The 24,855-nt window shown below is 39.9% G+C and overlaps 1 protein-coding gene across 3 annotated transcripts in view; it reads right to left on the reverse strand.

The window, feature by feature from the left end:
• mob1a (MOB kinase activator 1A) overlaps nt 1-24,855 on the reverse strand; it is a 45,108-nt gene that overhangs the window by 6,904 nt on the left and 13,349 nt on the right. For all 3 annotated transcript variants that reach the window (XR_004560755.1, XM_034170350.1, XM_034170351.1), the window contains exons 4-5: nt 24,592-24,725; nt 11,470-11,633 (exon numbers count right to left, since the gene is read on the reverse strand). Coding sequence is in view for 2 of the 3 variants with exons in the window: in XM_034170350.1 (XP_034026241.1) it covers nt 11,470-11,633; nt 24,592-24,725 (298 nt within the window). In the remaining variant the exon portion in view is untranslated. The remainder of the gene's footprint in view (nt 1-11,469; nt 11,634-24,591; nt 24,726-24,855) is intronic.

A 24,855-nucleotide genomic window follows, 5' to 3' on the forward strand; every position in this document is an offset into this window, starting at 1 on the left:
TCTATGAAGTTGTAGGGATTTATTTTCAGTTTGAGTCTAAGGAAGATAATTCTAGAAATTTTTACATTGAGAAGCCTGATTTATGTTTTGTATTTGAAATGCCATAAACAAATTAAAATGCGTGATTATACCATGGGGTATGAATACTTTTGCAAGCCACTGTATATAATATATGACAAAGAGATTATATTTACACACAAACAAAAGAGTTTGCAGCTAGCTAGACCACCCACTGACGTCACGGTGCCGCCCTACTTTGATTAACTATCACCACCGGCCCTAAAAAAAAAAGAAGAAGAAGAAAAAAAAAAAGAGGAACAGAATAAAAACAGAATGTGACTTTTTATCCTCTTAAAATAGGTCAAGGTTAGCCCTCTCTGAATTTGCCCAAGGTCTGTGTCTCAAGAATGTTCCCTGTGAAAATGATGACTTTGGCAGTAATAGGACTGGACTTATGCTGAGCACGGACAGACGGACGGGTGCAAAGTCTTCATAATATCCGATGGCCATATTTGATGGCCTCAGATAAAAAGGAATGCCTTCCTTTGATAAAACCAGTCTGTTCATTTGATATAATAAAAGGAGGAGGGATTCCATCTATAAGGGATGCTAACACCTTGGCCAAAATTTTCACATCCAAATTAAGGAAACTAACAGATCTATCAGAAGCACAGGAAATTGGATCTTTTCCTTCCTTGAGCAGTAATGAAATGAAGGCCTGTCTCAAAGTTGTGGGGAGAGAACCCTGTTCCAATGATGCCTCAAAAACTGACAAAAGTAATGGGGCTAAATTCATATGACAGTTCTCAAATAATCAGAAGGAATCCATCAGGGCCAGGGTATTTGCCTAACTAACGATTTAAATTGAAGATAAAATCAACTTCTACTGTTTTTAAAATATACTGCAGGGATTTCTAGGTCATCAAGGAATTGCTGCATTTTTTTTTTTTAAGAGTTGGGAGGTAACTCTGATGTGTAAAAAGTGACATGAAATGATTTACAAACAATTAATTTCAGTTGGGTCAGATGTCAAAGTACCTGAACTATTTTTTTATTTGTACAATTGGCGGGTGTCAATTTGACACCTGAGCTGATGGGTCAATAAGCGAGTAGCTTTATCACCATATTCATGCATAATAGTTACCATGAGAGTGTAACAACAACTGCTCAGCTTCCCTCGTCGAGATCAAGTTAAACTCAAGCCGAACTCAAGTTGCAAATCCAGACATGCTTATAAACTTCCGGGGAAGGTTTCTGGGCATACTGATGGTCAAGTTTTAAAATTTGTGTAGTAAGGTCTTTTTGTCTAGCTCTCCTGGACCTGGACAGGTGAGAGGATTAAGAAATCACTTGGCCTCCAAGACAAGCCTTTAGAGTTTCCCTAATAAAGTATTCAAGATGGCATCATATTTATTAGTAATTCTAAAGTTATCGATAGAAGAGGAAATATACTCTCAGAAGGTAGAGTCAGCAAGTAGCAAGGGGGTCGAGATGTATGATCAGGGGACAAGGTAATATCAAGAGCAAAAAGAGCATGATCTGAGATAACAACTGGAAGATATTCAGAATTATGAATTTTTGAAATTAAAGAGCCATGAACAAAAAATCAATGTATCTATTTGGGGTCATAAAGTCTGAAAAAGATTAGGACATAGCAGAGGGTGTTTTTATGGTGGAGGCAGAGCTATCAATTACAGGATCAATAACGCAATTTAGATTACCACCACAAATCGGAAGGTATGTGTTTAAATGGGGATCATTTGGGCATTATGAAAATGAGTATAGACATTCACCAGAACAACAGGATTGTACGGGGTAGCCCCTACAATAATTAAATATATTCCATTTGTGTCTGTAATCATTTTAGAAAGTGAGAAATTGATTTTTTTTTACTAATTAAAATTGCAACTCCTCTTGCTCTGGAATAAAAATTTGAGTGATAGATGTGACCTATCCATAGTTTTTTAAGACTGTTAGGATCCTAGACTCTTTACAGGGCCATTCATGCCCTTCACATTCCATGATTGTGAATGTAATGGGACTTCCCATATTACAACAGTATGCCATATGCAGGGTGGGCACAGTTCCGATAATCCGATAACGATAATATTGATGATATTGATAATCATATCGGATTATACTTTTCAAATAACTTTGAAAACCATTATCGGACTAATTATCTTCCAATAAATTTTCTGTCCGATCATTTTAGACCGTTAACGTGGTAAACAAAGCTGAACAGCTACAAACACTTATGAATTTCAGCTGAGCACCTACCTGTTAAATGTTTTGTAGCAGATGTGTAGTTCTATTCTCTGCAAACAGACCGAGAGCTGCTTCTCGAAGAAACCGCTCTATCCTCTGTAGGCAAAGGAGAACTGGCCACCAAAAACAAAAACAAAACAAACAAATTATTTAACCCTATACTAATACGTGGGCAATATCACCCAAGTATCCAGAGGCATACATTTTTAACTTATGGTTCCAATTTTAACCAAGCTAATTTCAGACAAGTTATTTAAATAACGTCATGTCTGAAGTTTTATCAAGTGAAAATATCAGATATATGTTCTAGTTTTAAAGTAATGCGCTAATTTTTAAGGTTTTTAGTGTGGGACATGCTGTGTACAGGTGCATTATAGGTATCAACAGTACGTTCACGGACATGAGAAATGCATTTCAGACACTGATCAGGCTCCGCGGACAACAGCATTAAACTCTAGTGCCTAAACTCTCGTGAATATATTCTCTGGGTTTATAGACGTTGTTATTGTGTTTGAGTTTATTAAATTCCACACATCTTAAATGTAGCAGATACAGATTATCTGGAATTTTGTTTTGGCACGTTTTCAAGGTCTCTACTGCCATCTACTGGCCAGTAGTATTCATGGCAGTATTAGCCCTGAAGCTGGGCTGCTATTTTCAATCACTGTACTTGGTTCCAGCTCAAACTGTACCACAGAACCGCACGGTGTAAAAGTTCAGAGCACCCGATTTATGTTCTCACACACGTACGTTCAAAAACCACGTCGGACTCGTGTTTCCAGAAGCAAAACGTAAACAGAAGCTTTTTTTTTTTTCAAACTTAATTCACAAAAACTCTCGATGGGAGACATCAAAATTAAAAAACAGCAACAAAAAAACATTTACAAGACAGGTCTGCGGTGTGTTTGCACATGCACAGTGCGAGAGGATGGATGCTTGTACCACTTCAGCAGCGGGATACCCTCACAACGGCTGACCAGAATTTCAAACAGGTTTGATTTTCATCTGAACACACGATCAGCGATCAGGAGGTGGTCGTGAGATGTTAAACGCAGCTCCTTAGTCCATGTATATGAAACGATGCAGGACGCGTGATTAACCTGAAACTCGGTGCGATCCAAAAAATTCTCGCGCAAATGAAAAATCATCTGATAAAGGGCTAAAACTCGCACTGGCACCAGTAGATCATGGCAGTGTTCTATTTATTTTGACACTGGTTATATCAGACGGTTATCCAATTACAACTTAAAAAATGGCATATTTTACAAAAGCACATTTATCTGTAAACACCAACACACGACACACCTCACATTAACGTGTTGGTTTACAGTCAACCAATCAATGTTAGCGGAGGTACATTTTACCCAGAATGCCATCTGTCTGTGTTTGTTACAAAACTTCAGAATTAGTGTATTATTCAACATTAAAAGATATGTTATATCTAACTTTGCACAAATGACAGAATTGACATTAATGGAGTTATTCTATCAGTATTCATTTTATTTTCACCAAACCATAAGTCAGCACTGCTTTATTTTCCAAGACCTCTGCCTGACGGCAGCGTTGTGACTGAGTCAAAAGTTGAGCTTTGTGGCTCCTCTCAGCTGCGATTGTGCTGGAAGCCATGTAGAACTCTGGAGCTTCCAGCAGGGGGCAAGATGCTCAAAGACAGAAGTGCTGACTCATTGTTTGGGTCTTCGTCGCTTTTGATACTTCCGAAGCGATCGTGGTGTTAAAACTCAAAATCAGCTTGTTAGCAGTTGCAAGTGTACCGGAGACAATACTGGAATTTATCATAACTTCCGATACATTTTTGGGTTGTTTATCGTTTTATCTTTATCAAACATAACTTTTCAGTTATCTGATTATCGAAGTAAATTTTTTGGTTACCTGTGCCCACCACTGGCCGTGTGTACTTTTCTATTAGTATTACAATGTGGGCATGGTCCCATATTGACAAAAAAAAGGGCGATACAAACACTAGGCCACCTTAAGCATCAAAGGCGTGAAAGAGACAATAAACAACAAAATCAGTAAAATGCATCTCATTAAGACTATTATTTCAGTGACACATGGAAGAAAGCACTAAAAATTACTATATATATATATATATACACACACACATGCATACACACACACACACCTACCCTTGTATACAAAGTTTGGGCACCCCTGATGATTTCCATGATTTTCGTTTAGAAATCATTGGCTTCATCATTTCACTTCTCAAATATCACTGTTTGTCTGCTATATGATATATTTAACTGAAACTGCTGATCCAGACAACCAACGGGGTATTAACAATGAGAAAGTACTGAACAGTAAGCAAAATGAAACAGCAATGGCCACAATCAGTCCACATTACCTCTAACAGTGCAGATAGAGATTATTGAAATGAAAAAAAGAAAAACGCCTCTAGTATTTGAACAGGTCCTACACAAACGTGTCGGCATCTGATGCAGATTACTGCCACTTCCTCTCCCCAGTCAGCAATGTAATACAAAATCTGGTTACGTACAGGAGCGCAGGCCTGAGTCCCAGCTTGTAGTGTTCAGACAACGTGATCTTACCACTTTTGACGTAATACTTCAAAGGCTATATAAAATGTGGATGTGAAACCAGATCCAGATCACCTCCAAAATTTAATGGAGTCTTCCATGGCCTAATATGTATCTGTATTAAAATTTCCGTCAAAATCTGTGTGGCAGTTTTGACATAATCCTGCTAACAGTAATCCTTCAAAGTGTATATAAAGTGAAACTTGATCCAGAATTTGGATCAAGATTCAGTGGTATACAAATAGAGGAGGGTTTTGTTCAAAAGAAGACCTGAAAGTTCAGCTACAATTTCTCAGAAGGTACATCTGAGATGCAAGCCTAGATTTAATGTTTTGGTGAAAGAAAACCCTACTCTATACCACTTCATCATGAAGCTGTATAACGGGATACAGAATGTAAAACATGCATTATGCACAATTTCTCCAATCACAGCCACAGAAGCCTGTAACTTCTTCTGGGTTGTCTGGGTGTCTTTCCTCACTCTTCTCCTTCTTGCACAGTCACTCAGTTTATAAGAACTGTGTACACAGATTTACCATAGAGTGCCGTACTGTTTCTTCATAACTGATGTAAATGAAATTCAAGACATATTCCATCCCCTGAATTGTCTGAAGAAAACTGCCAATTACACTGATTATTTTCAGGTATTATAACAAAGGGGCCGATTACTTCTGAAACCCATAATCTTGGCTTTTATATTTTTAATTAATTTCTATGAAGTTGTAGGGATTTATTTTCAGTTTGAGTCTAAGGAAGATAATTCTAGAAATTTTTACATTGAGAAGCCTGATTTATGTTTTGTATTTGAAATGCCATAAACAAATTAAAATGCGTGATTATACCATGGGGTATGAATACTTTTTGCAAGCCACTGTATATAATATATGACAAAGAGATTATATTTACACACAAACAAAAGAGTTTGCAGCTAGCTAGACCACCCACTGACGTCACGGTGCCGCCCTACTTTGATTAACTATCACCACCGGCCCTAAAAAAAAAAGAAGAAGAAAAAAAAAAAAAAGAGGAACAGAATAAAAACAGAATGTGACTTTTTATCCTCTTAAAATAGGTCAAGGTTAGCCCTCTCTGAATTTGCCCAAGGTCTGTGTCTCAAGAATGTTCCCTGTGAAAATGATGACTTTGGCAGTAATAGGACTGGACTTATGCTGAGCACGGACAGACGGACGGGTGCAAAGTCTTCATAATATCCGATGGCCATATTTGATGGCCTCAGATAAAAAGGAATGCCTTCCTTTGATAAAACCAGTCTGTTCATTTGATATAATAAAAGGAGGAGGATTCCATCTATAAGGGATGCTAACACCTTGGCCAAAATTTTCACATCCAAATTAAGGAAACTAACAGATCTATCAGAAGCACAGGAAATTGGATCTTTTCCTTCCTTGAGCAGTAATGAAATGAAGGCCTGTCTCAAAGTTGTGGGGAGAGAACCCTGTTCCAATGATGCCTCAAAAACTGACAAAAGTAATGGGGCTAAATTCATATGACAGTTCTCAAATAATCAGAAGGAATCCATCAGGGCCAGGGTATTTGCCTAACTAACGATTTAAATTGAAGATAAAATCAACTTCTACTGTTTTTAAAATATACTGCAGGGATTTCTAGGTCATCAAGGAATTGCTGCATTTTTTTTTTTTTTAAGAGTTGGGAGGTAACTCTGATGTGTAAAAAGTGACATGAAATGATTTACAAACAATTAATTTCAGTTGGGTCAGATGTCAAAGTACCTGAACTATTTTTTTATTTGTACAATTTGGCGGGTGTCAATTTGACACCTGAGCTGATGGGTCAATAAGCGAGTAGCTTTATCACCATATTCATGCATAATAGTTACCATGAGAGTGTAACAACAACTGCTCAGCTTCCCTCGTCGAGATCAAGTTAAACTCAAGCCGAACTCAAGTTGCAAATCCAGACATTGCTTATAAACTTCCGGGGAAGGTTTCTGGGCATACTGATGGTCAAGTTTTAAAATTTGTGTAGTAAGGTCTTTTTGTCTAGCTCTCCTGGACCTGGACAGGTGAGAGGATTAAGAAATCACTTGGCCTCCAAGACAAGCCTTTAGAGTTTCCCTAATAAAGTATTCAAGATGGCATCATATTTATTAGTAATTCTAAAGTTATCGATAGAAGAGGAAATATACTCTCAGAAGGTAGAGTCAGCAAGTAGCAAGGGGCTTAACCTCCAAGGAGGTCGAGATGTATGATCAGGGGACAAGGTAATATCAAGAGCAAAAAGAGCATGATCTGAGATAACAACTGGAAGATATTCAGAATTATGAATTTTTGAAATTAAAGAGCCATGAACAAAAAATCAATGTATCTATTTGGGGTCATAAAGTCTGAAAAAGATTAGGACATAGCAGAGGGTGTTTTTATGGTGGAGGCAGAGCTATCAATTACAGGATCAATAACGCAATTTAGATTACCACCACAAATCGGAAGGTATGTGTTTAAATGGGGATCATTTGGGCATTATGAAAATGAGTATAGACATTCACCAGAACAACAGGATTGTACGGGGTAGCCCCTACAATAATTAAATATATTCCATTTGTGTCTGTAATCATTTTAGAAAGTGAGAAATTGATTTTTTTTTACTAATTAAAATTGCAACTCCTCTTGCTCTGGAATAAAAATTTGAGTGATAGATGTGACCTATCCATAGTTTTTTAAGACTGTTAGGATCCTAGACCTCTTTACAGGGCCATTCATGCCCTTCACATTCCATGATGTGAATGTAATGGGACTTCCCATATTACAACAGTATGCCATATGCAGTGGTGGGCACAGTTCCGATAATCCGATAACCGATAATTATTGATGATATTGATAATTCATTATCGGATTATCTTTTCAAATAACTTTGAAAACCATTATCGGACTAATTATCTTCCAATAAATTTCTGTCCGATCATTTTTAGACCGTTAACGTGGTAAACAAAGCTGAACAGCTACAAACACTTATGAATTTCAGCTGAGCACCTACCTGTTAAATGTTTTGTAGCAGATGTGTAGTTCTATTCTCTGCAAACAGACGAGAGCTGCTTCTAGAAGAAACCGCTCTATCCTCTGTAGGCAAAGGAGAACTGGCCACCAAAAACAAAAACAAAACAAACAAATTCTTTTAACCCTATACTAATACGTGGGCAATATCACCCAAGTCATCCAGAGGCATACATTTTTAACTTATGGTTCCAATTTTAACCAAGCTAATTTCAGACAAGTTATTTAAATTAACGTCATGTCTGAAGTTTTATCAAGTGAAAATATCAGATATATGTTCTAGTTTTAAAGTAATGCGCTAATTTTTAAGGTTTTTAGTGTGGACATGCTGTGTACAGGTGCATTATAGGTATCAACAGTACGTTCACGACATGAGAAATGCATTTCAGACACTGATCAGGCTCCGCGGACAACAGCATTAAACTCTAGTGCCTAAAACTCTCGTGAATATATTCTCTGGGTTTATAGACGTTGTTATTGTGTTTGAGTTTATTAAATTCCACACATCTTAAATGTAGCAGATACAGATTATCTGGAATTTTGTTTTGGCACGTTTTCAAGGTCTCTACTGCCATCTACTGGCCAGTAGTATTCATGGCAGTATTAGCCCTGAAGCTGGGCTGCTATTTTCAATCACTGTACTTGGTTCCAGCTCAAACTGTACCACAGAACCGCACGGTGTAAAAGTTCAGAGCACCCGATTTATGTTCTCACACACGTACGTTCAAAAACCACGTCGGACTCGTGTTTCCAGAAGCAAAACGTAAACAGAAGCTTTTTTTTTTTCAAACTTAATTCACAAAAACTCTCGATGGGAGACATCAAAATTAAAAAACAGCAACAAAAAAACATTACAAGACAGGTCTGCGGTGTTTGCACATGCACAGTGCGAGAGGATGGATGCTTGTACCACTTCAGCAGCGGGATACCCTCACAACGGCTGACCAGAATTTCAAACAGGTTTGATTTTCATCTGAACACACGATCAGCGATCAGGAGGTGGTCGTGAGATGTTAAACGCAGCTCCTTAGTCCATGTATATGAAACGATGCAGGACGCGTGATTAACCTGAAACTTGGTGCGATCCAAAAAATTCTCGCGCAAATGAAAAATCATCTGATAAAGGGCTAAAACTCGCACTGGCACCAGTAGATCATGGCAGTGTTCTATTTATTTTGACACTGGTTATATCAGACGGTTATCCAATTACAACTTAAAAAATGGCATATTTTACAAAAGCACATTATCTGTAAACACCACACACACGACACACCTCACATAACGTGTTGGTTTACAGTCAACCAATCAATGTTAGCGGAGGTACATTTTACCCAGAATGCCATCTGTCTGTGTTTGTTACAAAACTTCAGAATTAGTGTATTATTCAACATTAAAAGATATGTTATATCTTAACTTTGCACAAATGACAGAATTGACATTAATGGAGTTATTCTATCAGTATTCATTTTATTTTCACCAAACCATAAGTCAGCACTGCTTTATTTTCCAAGACCTCTGCCTGACGGCAGCGTTGTGACTGAGTCAAAAGTTGAGCTTTGTGGCTCCTCTCAGCTGCGATTGTGCTGGAAGCCATGTAGAACTCTGGAGCTTCCAGCAGGGGGCAAGATGCTCAAAGACAGAAGTGCTGACTCATTGTTTGGGTCTTTCGTCGCTTTTGATACTTCCAGAAGCGATCGTGGTGTTAAAACTCAAAATCAGCTTGTTAGCAGTTGCAAGTGTACCGGAGACAATACTGGAATTTATCATAACTTCCGATACATTTTTGGGTTGTTTATCGTTTTATCTTTATCAAACATAACTTTTCAGTTATCTGATTATCGAAGTAAATTTTTTGGTTACCTGTGCCCACCACTGGCCGTGTGTACTTTTCTATTAGTATTACAATGTGGGCATGGTCCCATATTGACAAAAAAAAGGGCGATACAAACACTAGGCCACCTTAAGCATCAAAGGCGTGAAAGAGACAATAAACAACAAAATCAGTAAAATGCATCTCATTAAGACTATTATTTCAGTGACACATGGAAGAAAGCACTAAAATTACTATATATATATATAGATATATAGATATATATAATATATATATATATATATATATATATATATATATATATAATATATATATATATATATATATATATATATATATATATACACACACACACCTACCCTTGTATACAAAAGTTTGGGCACCCCTGATGATTTCCATGATTTTCGTTTAGAAATCATTGGCTTCATCATTTCACTTCTCAAATATCACTGTTTGTCTGCTATATGATATATTTAACTGAAACTGCTGATCCAGACAACCAACGGGGTATTAACAATGAGAAAGTACTGAACAGTAAGCAAAATGAAACAGCAATGGCCACAATCAGTCCACATTACCTCTAACAGTGCAGATAGAGATTATTGAAATGAAAAAAAGAACGCCTCTAGTATTTGAACAGGTCCTACACAAACGTGTCGGCATCTGATGCAGATTACTGCCACTTCCTCTCCCCAGTCAGCAATGTAATACAAAATCTGGTTACGTACAGGAGCGCAGGCCTGAGTCCCAGCTTGTAGTGTTCAGACAACGTGATCTTACCACTTTAGGGCTCCAGTGCACCCTGCCCAATTCCGGCACTGAAGCGAGCACCTCCATTCCAAAAACACTGACGAAGAGTTGAGAGAAAATAGAAGGGTGCGGCCCTTCTATTGTTTTAGCTTCAGATAAACCTACAATTCAAACATTCTGGTGCCTGCTGCATTCTTCTTGCCATCTTGGATTTTAACCACTCATTGTCTTTTCAGAGTGCAGAGTACTCAGCTGGTCCAAATGCTGATCAAAATCAGTGTGCGCACATTCAAGAGAATTAATCCATAAACTGTGGTCACGCACTGCAGATTGGACACTGTCCAGCTTGGATGACAAACTTTCAAAAGAAGGCTTAAAGTCCACAGACAGAGCAGCTCTGTGGTCTTCCAGCAGAAGGCGATCTCCGTCATAGTGACAGGAGCAGCAAGCGGGGACGTTTCTCTGTCTTGTTTGCACTTATTTTTGGACTTGGACATGTTGTAGGTGATCAGAAAGCAGTAAATACAAAAATAAAAATAAAAACGATTCCAAGCAAAAAGTGCGAGGCTTACAAGGCAAAAAAAATTGAATAGTGCAGCACACCTAGCCGAATATGAGTCTACTCACCAAATGCCATACCGGAAGTCCCTTTAATGTCTTTTTGAGACCTTGTAAAGCTATGATGCTGACAATGTGCCTGCTGTTATCTCTCTCATTTGAACACTCAGCTACAATGCACTCAAAAGGAATATTCCATGCTGAATAACAACCTTTTTTTCCCACTCAGTGTTGCTGAAAGTGACATCATATCCGCCTCTGCCTTGAAGGCAGGTACTGCCAGGAGAATTTGCAATGGGAAATTTAAATATTAAAAATGTCAGTTTATAGCTTGTCAGTGTATATATTTGGATTTAGTCCATTTTGTCCAATCTTGTTGTGTACAGCACCAAAAATGATGTCAGTTGAACTTTAAGCTAATACATTTTACACATCACACCATTCATTAAATTCTGGACAGAACTCACTATAATCTCACCTGAACGAAGAAAATGAAATGCTTGAAGGATGTATTGAGGTGAGCCTCTTCCTGCAGCTGCATGACAGAGTCAAAATGCTGATGGTAGATGTGAGCATAAACTCTGAAAAGGCGCTTTAAGATGGTTTTGGCCACAGACATGAAGTTCTTGGGAAAGGGAACTCCTGTGGGGCATAAGGATGTGGCATAAAATGTTCACGTTGACATCAAATACAAAGACAATTACCAGTTTTAAATTAAACCAGAGTACGACTACTACAACTGAGATCATGACTTTAGGTCTTTGGGTGTCACAATAAACAGCAGACTAAAAACCTATCCAGTCACAAAAAACGGAAATAAACAGGATCAATTCACACAGGATGCAGCAACACTGGCAAAGCTTTAGTCACAATTTTAGGCAATAGGCCCAGTAGACAGTATAGAAAACACAGTACATGTGTGTTAATGTGAGTGTAGTGAGGAGGATGTGTAGAAAGCCCAAGGATGAAATGACTGATTCTTTTGTGTATAAAACAGCATAAAAAGGTCAAAAATGACTGTCACAGTTTCCTAGACGCCAAAGCAATGTCTTCAAAATTATTTGGTTTGTCCAAGCAGTTTAAAATCTCAATATTTTGAATTTATAGTGAAACAGTCAAAAGGAGTTCATTATTTTTCTAGAAACTGGCCAATGAGTCAACTAATTGATCATGTTCTACAATAAGTAGAATTGTGTACCTTAAAATTTTGACATCACAGTTTGGTACACGTTCGGTATAGTAGCTTTAATCTGCGAGCAGTAGAGAGCTACCATCAGCCACTTTAGTACTGTGAACAAAGCATAAATGCAAACTCTTTTTTTCATTAAACATTTACTAGTGTGTTGCCCTTGGGGATCCATGGGCTCTAGATTGGGTAGTGTTTATAAAGTACGTATAGCTCACATTTTTCAAGGGTGGTAATAAATTAAGCAAAGCTTATATATTGAGTTGGAATGGCGTGTGAATATTTTTAAAACCACAGACCTCAACAATTTTTAGAAGAGGAATTTTTATTTCCTGTTAATTAAGAATTTTTTAATGTTAACTTACTGTTTTAATGTATTTATAAATTGCTTAGGTTGTCGGTATCATATACACACTATTATTATTATTATCCGTAATATTATGATTATTATTTTATTATTATTTCTATTTTGTCATTTGATTTTAAAATGGACCAAAATGGAAATGTTTTCACTTTCTTGAGTCATCCATATATTTTTAATGCATTTACAATTATATTATGTACTTACACTGAACTTGCTAACAATCACGCATGCACAAACTCACGCTTTTAATATAAAGACGTTCCGATCCTCACCTATGGTCATGAGATTTGGCTCATGACCGAAAGAACGAGATCGCGAGTACAAGCGGCCGAGATGACTTTCCTCCGCAGGGTGGCTGGGCGCTCCCTTAGAGATAGGGTGAGGAGCTCGGTCACTCGGGAGGAGCTCGGAGTCGAGCTGCTGCTCCTCCACATCGAAAGGAGTCAGTTGAGGTGGCTTGGGCATCTCTTCTGGATGCCCCCTGGACGCCTCGCTGGAGAGGTGTTCCAGGCACGTCCCATTGGGAGGAGGCCCCGGGGAAGACCAGGACACGCTGGAGGGACTACATCTCTCGGCTGGCTTGGGAACACCTTGGGGTTCCCCCGGAGGAGCTGGGGGAGGTGTGGTGTGGAATCAGGAGGTCTGGGCGGCTTTGCTTGAGCTGCTGCCCCCAGCGACCCGACTCCGGATAAAGCGGAAGAAAATGGATGGACGATTTACTGCCCCCTGCTGAATGGCGTGAGTTCAGAATGCAGTTAGCAACGTTAGATATATCCGTAGCTTCTCCCAACATATTAGTCCTATCAACGTTCCATTTTGGCGGCATTCATCCTTGACCCAAAAGACATAAGCATACCAAACGGGAAATGTCAGCTGTCTACAGTTTCTCTGTGATCAAAGTTACACACACGCACACATGGAGAGCTATTTGTCTTTCCTGCATTCTACCGCAAGCAGGTGCTTCTAATTTTAGACACAAGCAGAGACGTGACAAAAGACAAACGCAATACACTTCTCATTTATGGTACCAGCAACATGATGACACTTAGCTAAACTGACTAAGCCAATTGAACAACAAAAATACAATAATTCAATAACACTAACAACACTGTTAAACTAACATGAACCACAATAACATTCTCTAGCACTCCCCGGTTTCTGCGTGATCGAAGCCATACACACGCACGCACACAGAGGTCACTTGGCTATTATAATACAGATGAATTGATTACATCTATTGTCATTCGCGTTGGGATGAATTTACTGTGAGGGGCGTTAAGTGTTCTGTTTTTTTCTGATGCATCGTGCCAGACAGCCTTCAATATTTTTGCCTATTTTAAGTTTGTGTTTTGCACAGACAATGGCATCTCACTAAACCTCACTCTGTACACACTTGAACTCACTGTAAACAGTTTTGCTATTAAGCGGCCATCTCATCCATGAAATTTGACAAAACCTGGTGCATTCTAAACTCAAATGCATTCAAATTTTGACAGATATCAAATCTACAACAAATGTGGCATCAGTACGCTTTCACTTTTAGGTTTGTATTTTGGGAAAAAAGTAAATTAACCAATTCCATTTATGCTTCCAAAGATTTTGATTGGGACAACCCAGTTGCTTGCTTCAACTGGCTTGTTTGCTATTTTCCTCTGTTCGACTCACACCACAGTCTGTGGCTTGCACACAGTAGGCAGAGGGGTGTGGCCACGTCTCTTGCACTCAGGTTGTTTGTTTCCACGACTTGTGGAAGCAAATAAGCACATGCCTATAATCATACTGTGCAAACTCATACCGTGTATTCTGAGTGCAGTTCTGTGCACCGAACTGTCACGTGCATACCGTGCGTTTCAATAAAATACATGTATTGTGACATTGTTTATATACATATACATACACATATATATATATGTTGGAGAGCTGTTGCACCAAGTGGACCGACATTAATCATGGCTCCAACACGAGAGATGTCACTTGGAACAAAGGAGAGGCTTATCAAACTCTTAAAAGAGGTAAATCATCACGCAATGTTGAAAAAGATGTTGGTTGTTCACAGTCAGCTGTGTCTAAACTCTGGACCAAATACAAACAACATGGGAAGGTTGTTAAAGGCAAACATACTGGTAGACCAAGGAAGACATCAAAGCGTCAAGACAGAAAACTTAAAGCAATATGTCTCAAAAATCGAAAATGCACAACAAAACAAATGAGGAACGAACGGGAGGAAACTGGAGTCAACGTTTGTGACCGAACTGTAAGAAACTGCCTAAAGGAAATGGGATTTACATACAGAAAAGCTAAACGAAAGCCATCATTAACACCTAAACAGAAAAAAACAAGGTTACAATGGGCTAAGGAAAAGCAATCATGGACTGTGGATGACTGGAAGAAAGGCATATTCAGTGATGAATCTCGAATCTGCATTGGGCAAGGTGATGATGATGGAACTTTTGTTTGGTGCCGTTCCAATGAGATTTATAAAGATGACTGCCTGAAGAGAACATGTAAATTTCCACAGTCGATGATGATATGGGGCTGCATGTCAGGTAAAGGCACTGGGGAGATGGCTGTCATTACATCATCAATAAATGCACAAGTTTACCTTGATATTTTGGACACTTTTCTTATCCCATCAATTGAAAGGATGTTTGGGGATGATGAAATCATTTTTCAAGATGATAATGCATCTTGCCATAGAGCAAAAACTGTGAAAACATTCCTTGCAAAAAGACACATAGGGTCAATGTCATGGCCTGCAAATAGTCCAGATCTTAATCCAATTGGAAATCTTTGGTGGAAGTTGAAGAAAATGGTCCATGACAAGGCTCCAACCTGCAAAGCTGATCTGGCAACAGCAATCAAAGAAAGTTGGAGCCAGATTGATGAAGAGTACTGTTTGTCACTCATTAAGTCCATGCCTCAGAGACTGCAAGCTGTTATAAAAGCCAGAGGTGGTGCAACAAAATACTAGTGATGTGTTAGAGCGTTCTTTTGTTTTTCATGATTCCATAATTTTTTCCTCAGAATTGAGTGATTTCATATTTTTTTCCCTCTGCTTGGTCTAAAAAAGTAACCGTTACTGACTGCCACAATTTTTTTTCCTGATTTCTTATAGTGTTTCTTAAAGCCAGAAAGTTGCCATTTGAAATGACTTTAGTTTTGTCTCATGTCTGTGATCTGCTTTTTTTCTACAAAATTGAACAACTGAATGAACATCCTCCGAGGCCGGTGATTCCATAATTTTTGCCAGGGGTTGTATATACACACACACACACACACACACACACACACACACACACACACACACACACACACACACACACACACACACACACACACACACACACACACACACACACACACACACACACACACACAGATATATATCGCGCATGCATAAATCTCGATTCGGCTTTACTTGCGGTCAGGTTGTAGACCCTGAAAATTTAAACTGCCTATAAAACTAAAATTTTGATTTGACCGTTTTTTGGGAATCGTGAGTGCGGACAATTCTGGACGATTTCTTCTTCCTGCTGCAGCTGTGGCATGTCACTGATGAGGGTGGACAATTCTCTGAGGAAGATTCCTGACAATTCAAAGTTTTTGGATGCGACTCTTGAGATCCTTCCTGTGGGTTCAAACTGGGCTGGTGTCGCAGACCAAATGGCCCACCCCTAAAAAAACTGGTCCACCCTGCCTCCACTGCGCATGTGTCATTTCAGAGCTCAGCAGCTTGTCTGAGACAAGTCTCTTCACCCAAAGCATATCAAATGGATTAATCGGATTATTAACCATCAGATGACAAGGTAAAACCTCTTAAATCATTCTAAAGTCAGTTTTAATCAGAAACAAGGCCATTTTCATCAGAAACAAGGCAAAACTCTGTGATGCTTTGAAATGACTGACGTGCAATGAACACATCAGCTAGCAGCTCGTGTAGCTGCGGCGTCTGATCGCTTCCTCCATCTTTTCTGACGAAATAATGCTGAATTTATGTGGAAATGATTTTTGTACAAAAGCTTCAGATATCTGGCGCTTTTTGATGATGTTCAAAATTGAGCTCAGGTGTATCCTGTTTCCACTGATCATCCTTGAGATGTTTCTACAGCTTAATTTGAGTCCACCTGGGGTAAATTCAGTTGATTGGGCATGATTTGGAAAGGCGCACAAGTCTATATATAAGGTCCCACAGTTGACAGTGCATGTCAGAGCACAAACTAAGCATGAAAAATGAATTGTCTGTAGATCTCCAAGATTGAATTGTCTCGAGGCACAAATCTGGGGAAGGGAACAGAAACATTTCTGCTGCTTTGAAGGTCCCAATAACCACAGTGGCCTCCATCATCCGTAAATGGCAGAAGTTCAGATCCACCAGGACTCTTCTTAAGGTTGGCCACCCCTCTAAACTGAGCAATTGGGGGAGAAGGGACTTAGCCAGGGAGGTGACCAAGAACCAGATGGTCACTCTGCCAGAGCTCCAGCATTCCTCTGTGGAGAGAGGAGAACCTTCTAGAAGGACAACCATCTCTGCAGCAATCCACCCATCAGGCCTGTATGGTAGAGTGGCCAGACGGAAGCCACTCCTCAGTAAAAGGTGCATGGCAGCCTGCCTAGAGTTTGCTGAAAGGCACATGAAGGACTCTAAGACTATGAGAAACAAAACTCTCTGGTCAGTTGAGACAAAAACTGAACAATTTGGCGTAAATGCCAGCCATCATGTTTGGAAGGAAACCAGGCACCATCCCTACAGTGAAGCATGGTGGTGGCAGCATCATGCTGTGGGGATGTTTTCCAGCAGCAGGAACTGGGAGACTAGTCAGGATTGATGAATGCAGCAATGTACTTAGACATCCTGGATGAAAACCTGCATCCAGAGCACTCTTGACCTCAGACTGGGGTGACTGTTCATCTTTCAGCAGGACAATGACCCTAAGCCCACAGCCAAGATATCAAAGGTGTGGCTTCAGGACAATGCTGTGAATGTCCTTGAGTGGCCCAGCCAGAGCCCAGACCTGAATCCGATTGAACATCTCCGGAGAAATCTGAAAATGGTTGTGCACCGACGCTCCCCATCCAACGTGATGAAGCTTGAGAGGTGCTGCAAAGAGAAATGGGCAAAACTGCCCAAAGATAGGTGCACCAAGCTTGTGGCATCATATTCAAGAAGACTTGAGGCTGTAACTGCTGCCAAAGTTGCATCAACAAAGTACTGAGCAAAGGCTGTGAATACTTATGTACGCACGAACATAAGATTTTAGTGTTTTTATTTTTTATATATTTGCAAAAAAAAAAAAAAAAAGAAGAAGCATTTTTTCATGTTGCCATTATGGTTGTGTTGTAAGTAGAATTTTGAGGGAAAAAATTAATTTATTCCATTCTGGAAGAAGGCTGTAACATAAAATGTGTCATGGTACACAGAAGTCACACTTCGGTTCATATTTGTGGTTAGACATCATGGTTCAGCACGAGTTTGGTTTTCACATACAGCAGCTTTAATCATTGAGCAGAATGTGAGCTGTCACAACACAGAGGCAAAGTGTAAATGTAAACTTTCTTTTTGCATTAAACATTTAGAAACTAAATTATATCTCTTGTTATTCAAGTTGGGATGAATTTACTGTGCAGCACGTTAATTGTAGTGTTTTTTTGTTTAGTTTTATATCACACGATGTGTGGAGTCAGACTCTCTTCAAAATTTCTTCAATTTTAGGTTTGTTTTAGTTTTGGCCAAATGAACGCATCTCATAAAACCTCACTCTCTACAGATTTGAACTCAATGTAGTGTGGGTATTCGGGGAACATCTCATCCATGAAGTTGCACACTAATTCATACAAAAATGTCAACTTTTGTCATAAGTTGGTGGTGTTTTCTGTATGAAATCACAAGCAGACTGACCTCAGGGACTCAAACAAATGGCTTCAAAAAAATGGCAGGGATGTCACAAAATGATAAATGCCGATTCTGTCATACAGCTGTTGATAGTGTAAACCATCTAACAGCATGCCACATCCTCATGGCAGACGGACATTATACATCCCGACACAAGATCTGTCAATATCTCCACTGGAAAGTATGCAAGGAACTGGAGATGGAAGTAAAGGAAAATGTCTGGGAGCATGAGCCAGCACCAGTCTCATCAAACGGAAAAGTAACTATCTTCTAGAGATCCTAGCAGAAAGACATATAGAAGGAGGTGAAATAAAACCTGATATTGTCATCTGGAACAAGCAAGAGAAAACAACCAAAATCACTGATGTAACAGTTCCCAATGGCTATGGTCTGAATCAAGCTGAAAGGGGAAAGATCATGAAATACCAAGACCTGAAAAATGACCCATGAACAACATGGTCATTGAAAGACATTGATATCATACCAGTTGTGGTGGGGGCAACAGGTCTTATGAAGAAGAACCTGAAGAAATACCTTGAGGTAATCCCTGCCCACCCAAGCACACACGAGGTGCAGTTGTCTGCAATTAAGGGAATGATCACCATCTTAAAGAGAGCCCTCAGATACAGTGCCAGCTATGGTTAGGGTATAACTATACAGTCTAGGGTGCAATTTTAGACCCTGGGTCTGGGGCCCATTGCATTCTTTAAAAAGAAATCCAAAATAAATGAAAAAATAAACATGTATTAATACGCTTTCACTTTTTGATTCATGTTTCTGAAGAAAAATGCTTCCAAGGTTTCTGGCTTAAATAATGCAGTCACTGGCTTCAACTGGCTGTTTCTCCCAGCCTGCTGTGTCCAAATCGATCAGAGGAAAACACGCCTTCTCCTGCACAGATCGTGAAACTCTAGTGAGACACAGGCTAGTGAAATGAGCTAAAATATTGGTAATTTAGAAAAAAAAATATGCATCTATATTATAATAGCTGTGTGTGTGTATGGCTTCGATCACACTGAAACCGGGGTGAGCTGACATTTTCCATTTGGTATGCCTTTTAAATGTCATTGTGGTTCATGCTAGTTTCACAGAGTTGTTAGTTATTGATTTATTGTGATACTGAAGTTCAATTGGTTTAGTCACTTTAGTTCAGTGTTATGTTGCTGTTACAATGAATGACTTAAGTGTCATGTTGGTACCATGCGTGAAATGTGTAATGCTTTTAATGTCTTATGCCACTGTCTCTGTTTGTCAAGCACCTGTTTACAGCAGAATACAGAAAGACAAAAAGCTGTGGGTGCGTGCGTGCAATTTTGATGATGCACTCAATTTCAATTTATTTCATTTATATAATGCCAAATCACAACAAAGTTGCCTCAAAGTGCTTCACACAAGGAAGGTCTAACCTTACCAACCCCCAGAGCAAGCACACCGTTGACAGCGGTAAGGAAAAACTCTTTCTGATGATATGAGGAAGAAACTTCAAGCAGACCAGACTCAAAGGGGTGACCCACTGCTTGGGCCATGCTACTGACCCAATTGACAAAATAAATATACAGGAGATTTTGTGAGTCCATGCTGGTGCACAGGACGGGAGGCTTGCAGAAGAAAACACCACTCACATCTCTGGATGGAGTCGCACCTCTAACAGAGAGAAAAACAGAATCGGGCATCAGAAAGACAACAAATACAGTATAATTTGTCAGCATTAAGCAACAAGAAAAACAGAAGAAATACTAAGGTGATTGCCGACCACTAGCCCCAAGGTTCACTAAAAGACCCAGACTTTAGATAAAGTTGGGGCAGCGGCCCCGCTCTGTTTCCTAATAAAATTAATTTAAAAGGTTTAAAAGCATAGTAACGTACTTTGCCAGTATGCTAGCCATACGAAAGAGAAAATAAGTGCGTCTTAAGTCTGGACTTGAACGTCTCTACAGAATCTGACTGTTTTATTGATGCAGAGAGATCATCCCACAAAGCAGGTGCACGATAAGACAAAGCTCTGTGATCCGCAGACTTTTTATTCACCCTAGGGACATAAGTAGCCCTGCACCCTGAGGAAGCAGAGGCCAGGGCAGTACGTAGGGTATAAGTAGTGTCAGCTAAGTAGGGAAGTACTAGTCCATGAACAATTTTACAGGCTAGTAGCCAGAACCTTAAAATCTCATCTCCACAGGCACAGGAAGCCAGTGAAGATGCCAAAATGGGTTGTAATGTGGTCCAATTTTCTGCTTCCTGTCAAAGGTCTGGCTCAGCAGCATTTTGAACCAATTGGAGACCCCTAATGCGGTACTGCAGTAAACCAGAAAATAGAACATTGCAGTAGTCCAATCTAGAAGAAACAAATGCATGAATAAGGGTCTCAGCATCAGCCATAGACAGGATGGGACGAATCTTTGCTATATTTCACAGGTGGAAAAAAGCAGTTCTCATAATATCTCTAATGTGGAGGTCAAAGGACATGTAGGATCAAAATTACCCCAAGGTTCCTCATTTTGTCAGTGTGATGTATGACACACAAGCCTAGGCTAAGCGTTAGCTGGTCAAATGGATGCCGATGTCTCACTGGACCAAGAACCATCATTTCAGTGTAACAGAGTTTAATTGCAGACATCTAGCTTTTCACTGATGCAAGGCAATCTTCTAAGGATTTTATGTGGATGAGTATTACCAGCAAGTTATCGGCATGTATAACTGAGTATCATCAGCATAGCAATGAAAGGTAATCCCAAAATGCCGCAATATGTGCCCAAGGGGTGCTATAACGGGAGAAAAGCAGTGGAACCCCAAATTTCATGTCACTAAGGTTAGAGGTAGTGTTGTTGTACAAAACACAGTGAGAACGACTGGTCAGGTATGATGTCAACCATGCAAGGGCATCCCAGTAGTCCTAAAATGATTCTCCAGCCTATCGAGTAGAATATGGTGATCCGCGATATCAAATGTAGCACTGAGATCTAGCACCAGAACCGTATTGGTGTCTAAATCCATTGCAGGCAGAAGATCATTCACCACTTTAGTGAGAGCTGTCTCTGCGGAATGATATTTTCTAAAAGCAGACTGCAGTGGCTCAAAAAGATTATTCTCAGTAAGATAGTCCACGAGCTGCTGTGAAATCACCTTTTCCAGAATTTTAGAGCAAAATGACAGATTTGATATTGGCCTATAGTTTTTCAATATACTACAGTCCAGATTAGATTTCTTAATGGTTTAATCACTGCAGATTTGAAACATTTAGGAACAGATGCAGAGGTTAATGAGAGATTAATCATTTCCACCACAGTCAGCTCAAGAGTGGGCCATAGGTCCTGAAACAGTTTTGGTGGTATAGGATCAAATAAGCAGGTTGTGTTTTTTGTAGATATACATAGCATTGTGGGCAGAGCAGAGAATCAGATGTTCAAACGAATTATATTTGTGACCCCCAACAGCTAATAGACTAAACATAGGTTTATAAATAAGAGCAACACCCCTGCCTTGCTTCGTATCACGAGGGAAGTGACTAAATGTGTACACTGGTGGGCAGGCCTCATTTAAGGGGAAGATAGCTATATGTTTAAGCCAGGTTTCACATAACCCAATCATATCTAAGTGATGATCCATAATTAGATCATTAATCAGCAAAGCATATCCATCTATGATTTTTATGGACACGTCTGAGGAAACAGACCACAGTCTCAACTGGACGAATTTTCCTCCCAACCACATAAACTGCAATATCACCATAGTGGATTTTCTGCACTAATTTCCCCACCAAGCTAATGGATTCCACAGCCACATTCGTCATAAGCCTTGCAGGGTCTCTAATCACCTGCTCCGTGGCCTGCTGTAAAGTCCTAATGTTACCCTCCCTGTAGAGCTCTATCTACATTTGCAGACAAGATGGCGGCACCTTCCCCAGTAGGGTGAAGGCCGTCCAGCATCAACAAGCCATGGTGGTCCAAAAACAAAGGCCAGTTATCAATAAAACTAAAACCTTGCTGTCTACAGAATTGTGCCAGCAACCTATTTGTTGTCAGCTTGCTAAACACCTCATCATTACCCCGAGAGAGGAGGGGACAAGAGACTATTAATTGATGCCGACACATCATTCTGGCAAGGTCACAAGTCCTCTCTATGTGAATTTTTGTGACGTCAAAGTGCTTCAGTCTGACATCATTGGCGCCGACGTGAATAACTATGTGGCTGTATCTAGTGTCATGTTCCTTTGTCTGTCTACCCTTCTGCAGCGTCAGCACCCTAAGATGGGAGGCAATGTCGGGAGCTCTGGCCCCAGGAATACATTTAACGCCAGCTGGTGTCTGTAACATGACTTTGCGAGTGATAGAATCCCCTATCACTAAAGCCCGGCGTTTCGGCCTGGAGATAGGAGTGGAAGTCACCCATGTGTTCAAAGGACTAATAACAGGCATATCCAGGGGAGAAAACTGGTTCACAGTTCGCAGTGGCGAGTGTGATCGGGTACCACAACCGAGCACCAAGCCGTACGCTAATACTTGCACCTAACCACGGTCCGAAAGCCGTCCTCCACAGCCAGCATTTCTAGGGCAATGCTAATGGGCACGCTAGCCGGCCCAACATTAACCTCGTCTGGAGTGCCCATAACATCTAACTCCACTGAACTAAAAAGCTGTTCTACTTTATGGATATGGCTCTCTAAAAGAGGCTCACATTTGCCATTTGGTATGCTCATATATTTTAGATCAATGATGAACGCTGCAAAAAGGAAAAGTTGACAGGACAAATATTTTTGGAGAAATAGGCAATTTTAGCTAACCAGTAAACAATCGACGTTGTCCTGCAATGCACCATGGAAGTTTGGGGTTTTGGGTTTTAAATGTTGTTATTGTTGTTCATGTTAGTTTAACAGTGTTGTTATTGTTACTGATTTATTGTGCTTTTGTAGTTCATTTGGTATAGTCAGTTAAATGTCATGCTGCCATTACCATGAGTGAGTTAAGTGTCATGTTGCTGGTACCATGAATAAAAAGTATACTGCATTTGCGTTTGTTGTCTTCCGCCACAGTCTCTGTTTGTGCATGTGTAAAAATAGAAGCACCTGCTTGTGGCAGCATGTTGAAACAACAAGAAGCTCTGTGCATGCGTGTTTAATTTCATTCATGGATAAACTGTGCAGAGTTGACATTTGCTGTTTGGTATGTTTATGCATTTTGGGTCAAGGATGAACCCTGTGAAAATGGAATGCTGATAGGGCAAATATTTTTGGACAAACTACGGATATTAGCTAATGTTGCTAATTACATTCTAGACTAACATGCCATTCCAGCAGGGGGTGGTAAATCATCTTTATATTAAAAGCGTGAGTGACACACACACACCACACACAAAACACACACACACACACACACACCACACACACACACACACACACACACACACACACACACACACACACCTCCTTCAGTAAACTGCACATTTTAAAAGGCTTTGAACAAGACGGCTGCTGTTTTAATCAGCCGTCTTATTCAAATTTGAACTTCCAAATGACGGCAGGACGGCTCGCTGCCTAAAACTATGAATTGAGAGAAAAATCAAAGACTTAAATAAAATAAACGACTCGTCGACTACAAAATTAGTTGTTAACGATTTCAATCGTTGACGTAGTCGTAACTAGTCGAGCCAGCCCAACAAAACCGAAATGCATCCACAGCGGTGCGTGGCTTTTGAACCAGAACCTCCTGACGCTCCATGTTATTATCCGAGCCTCGCTAACCATCAGACCAAGACGAGAGGGAAACAGTAAGGCAGCGTGCGGCTGCTGCTGCACGATGACGTCAGATTCCGAGTCGTTTATGCAACTTTGTTGATAAAATAAATAATTCAACGTAATTGTGATTATGAAAAATATTTGCGAATATGAAAAATAATCGCGATTGGGAATATTGTAATAATTGTGACTGCCCTATATGTGTGTGTGTCTGTCTATATGTGGCCCTGCGATAGACTGGTGACCTGTCCAGGGTGTACCCTGCCTTACAACCTAAGACTGCTGGAATAGGCTACACACACACACACACACACACACACACACACACACACACACACACACACACACACACACACACACACACACACACACACACACACACACACACACACACAAAATTTACCAGCCATACATAACAAAAGTGGTACTCACCAATCTTGGATGGGAAAAGAGTCTCATCGTCCAGCTGATCCTGCACCCAGGTCATCAGATAGTCAATGTACTTTGGCGCAGAGCATTTGATAGGTTTCTTAATATTGGTGCCATCAGCCCAGTGGTATTCATATCTACAGAGAAAAGACAAGTGATTCAAGAAGGGAAAAAAAAAAACAGTCCATTAACAGCCTTGAGAGCTATGAGCTACCTCACAGAATGTTTTTACAGAGAGGTGATGGTGTGACAGCTAAGCAGTGAACC

Source organism: Thalassophryne amazonica, chromosome 5, assembly GCF_902500255.1.
Source record: "Thalassophryne amazonica chromosome 5, fThaAma1.1, whole genome shotgun sequence".
Taxonomy (NCBI): domain Eukaryota; kingdom Metazoa; phylum Chordata; class Actinopteri; order Batrachoidiformes; family Batrachoididae; genus Thalassophryne; species Thalassophryne amazonica.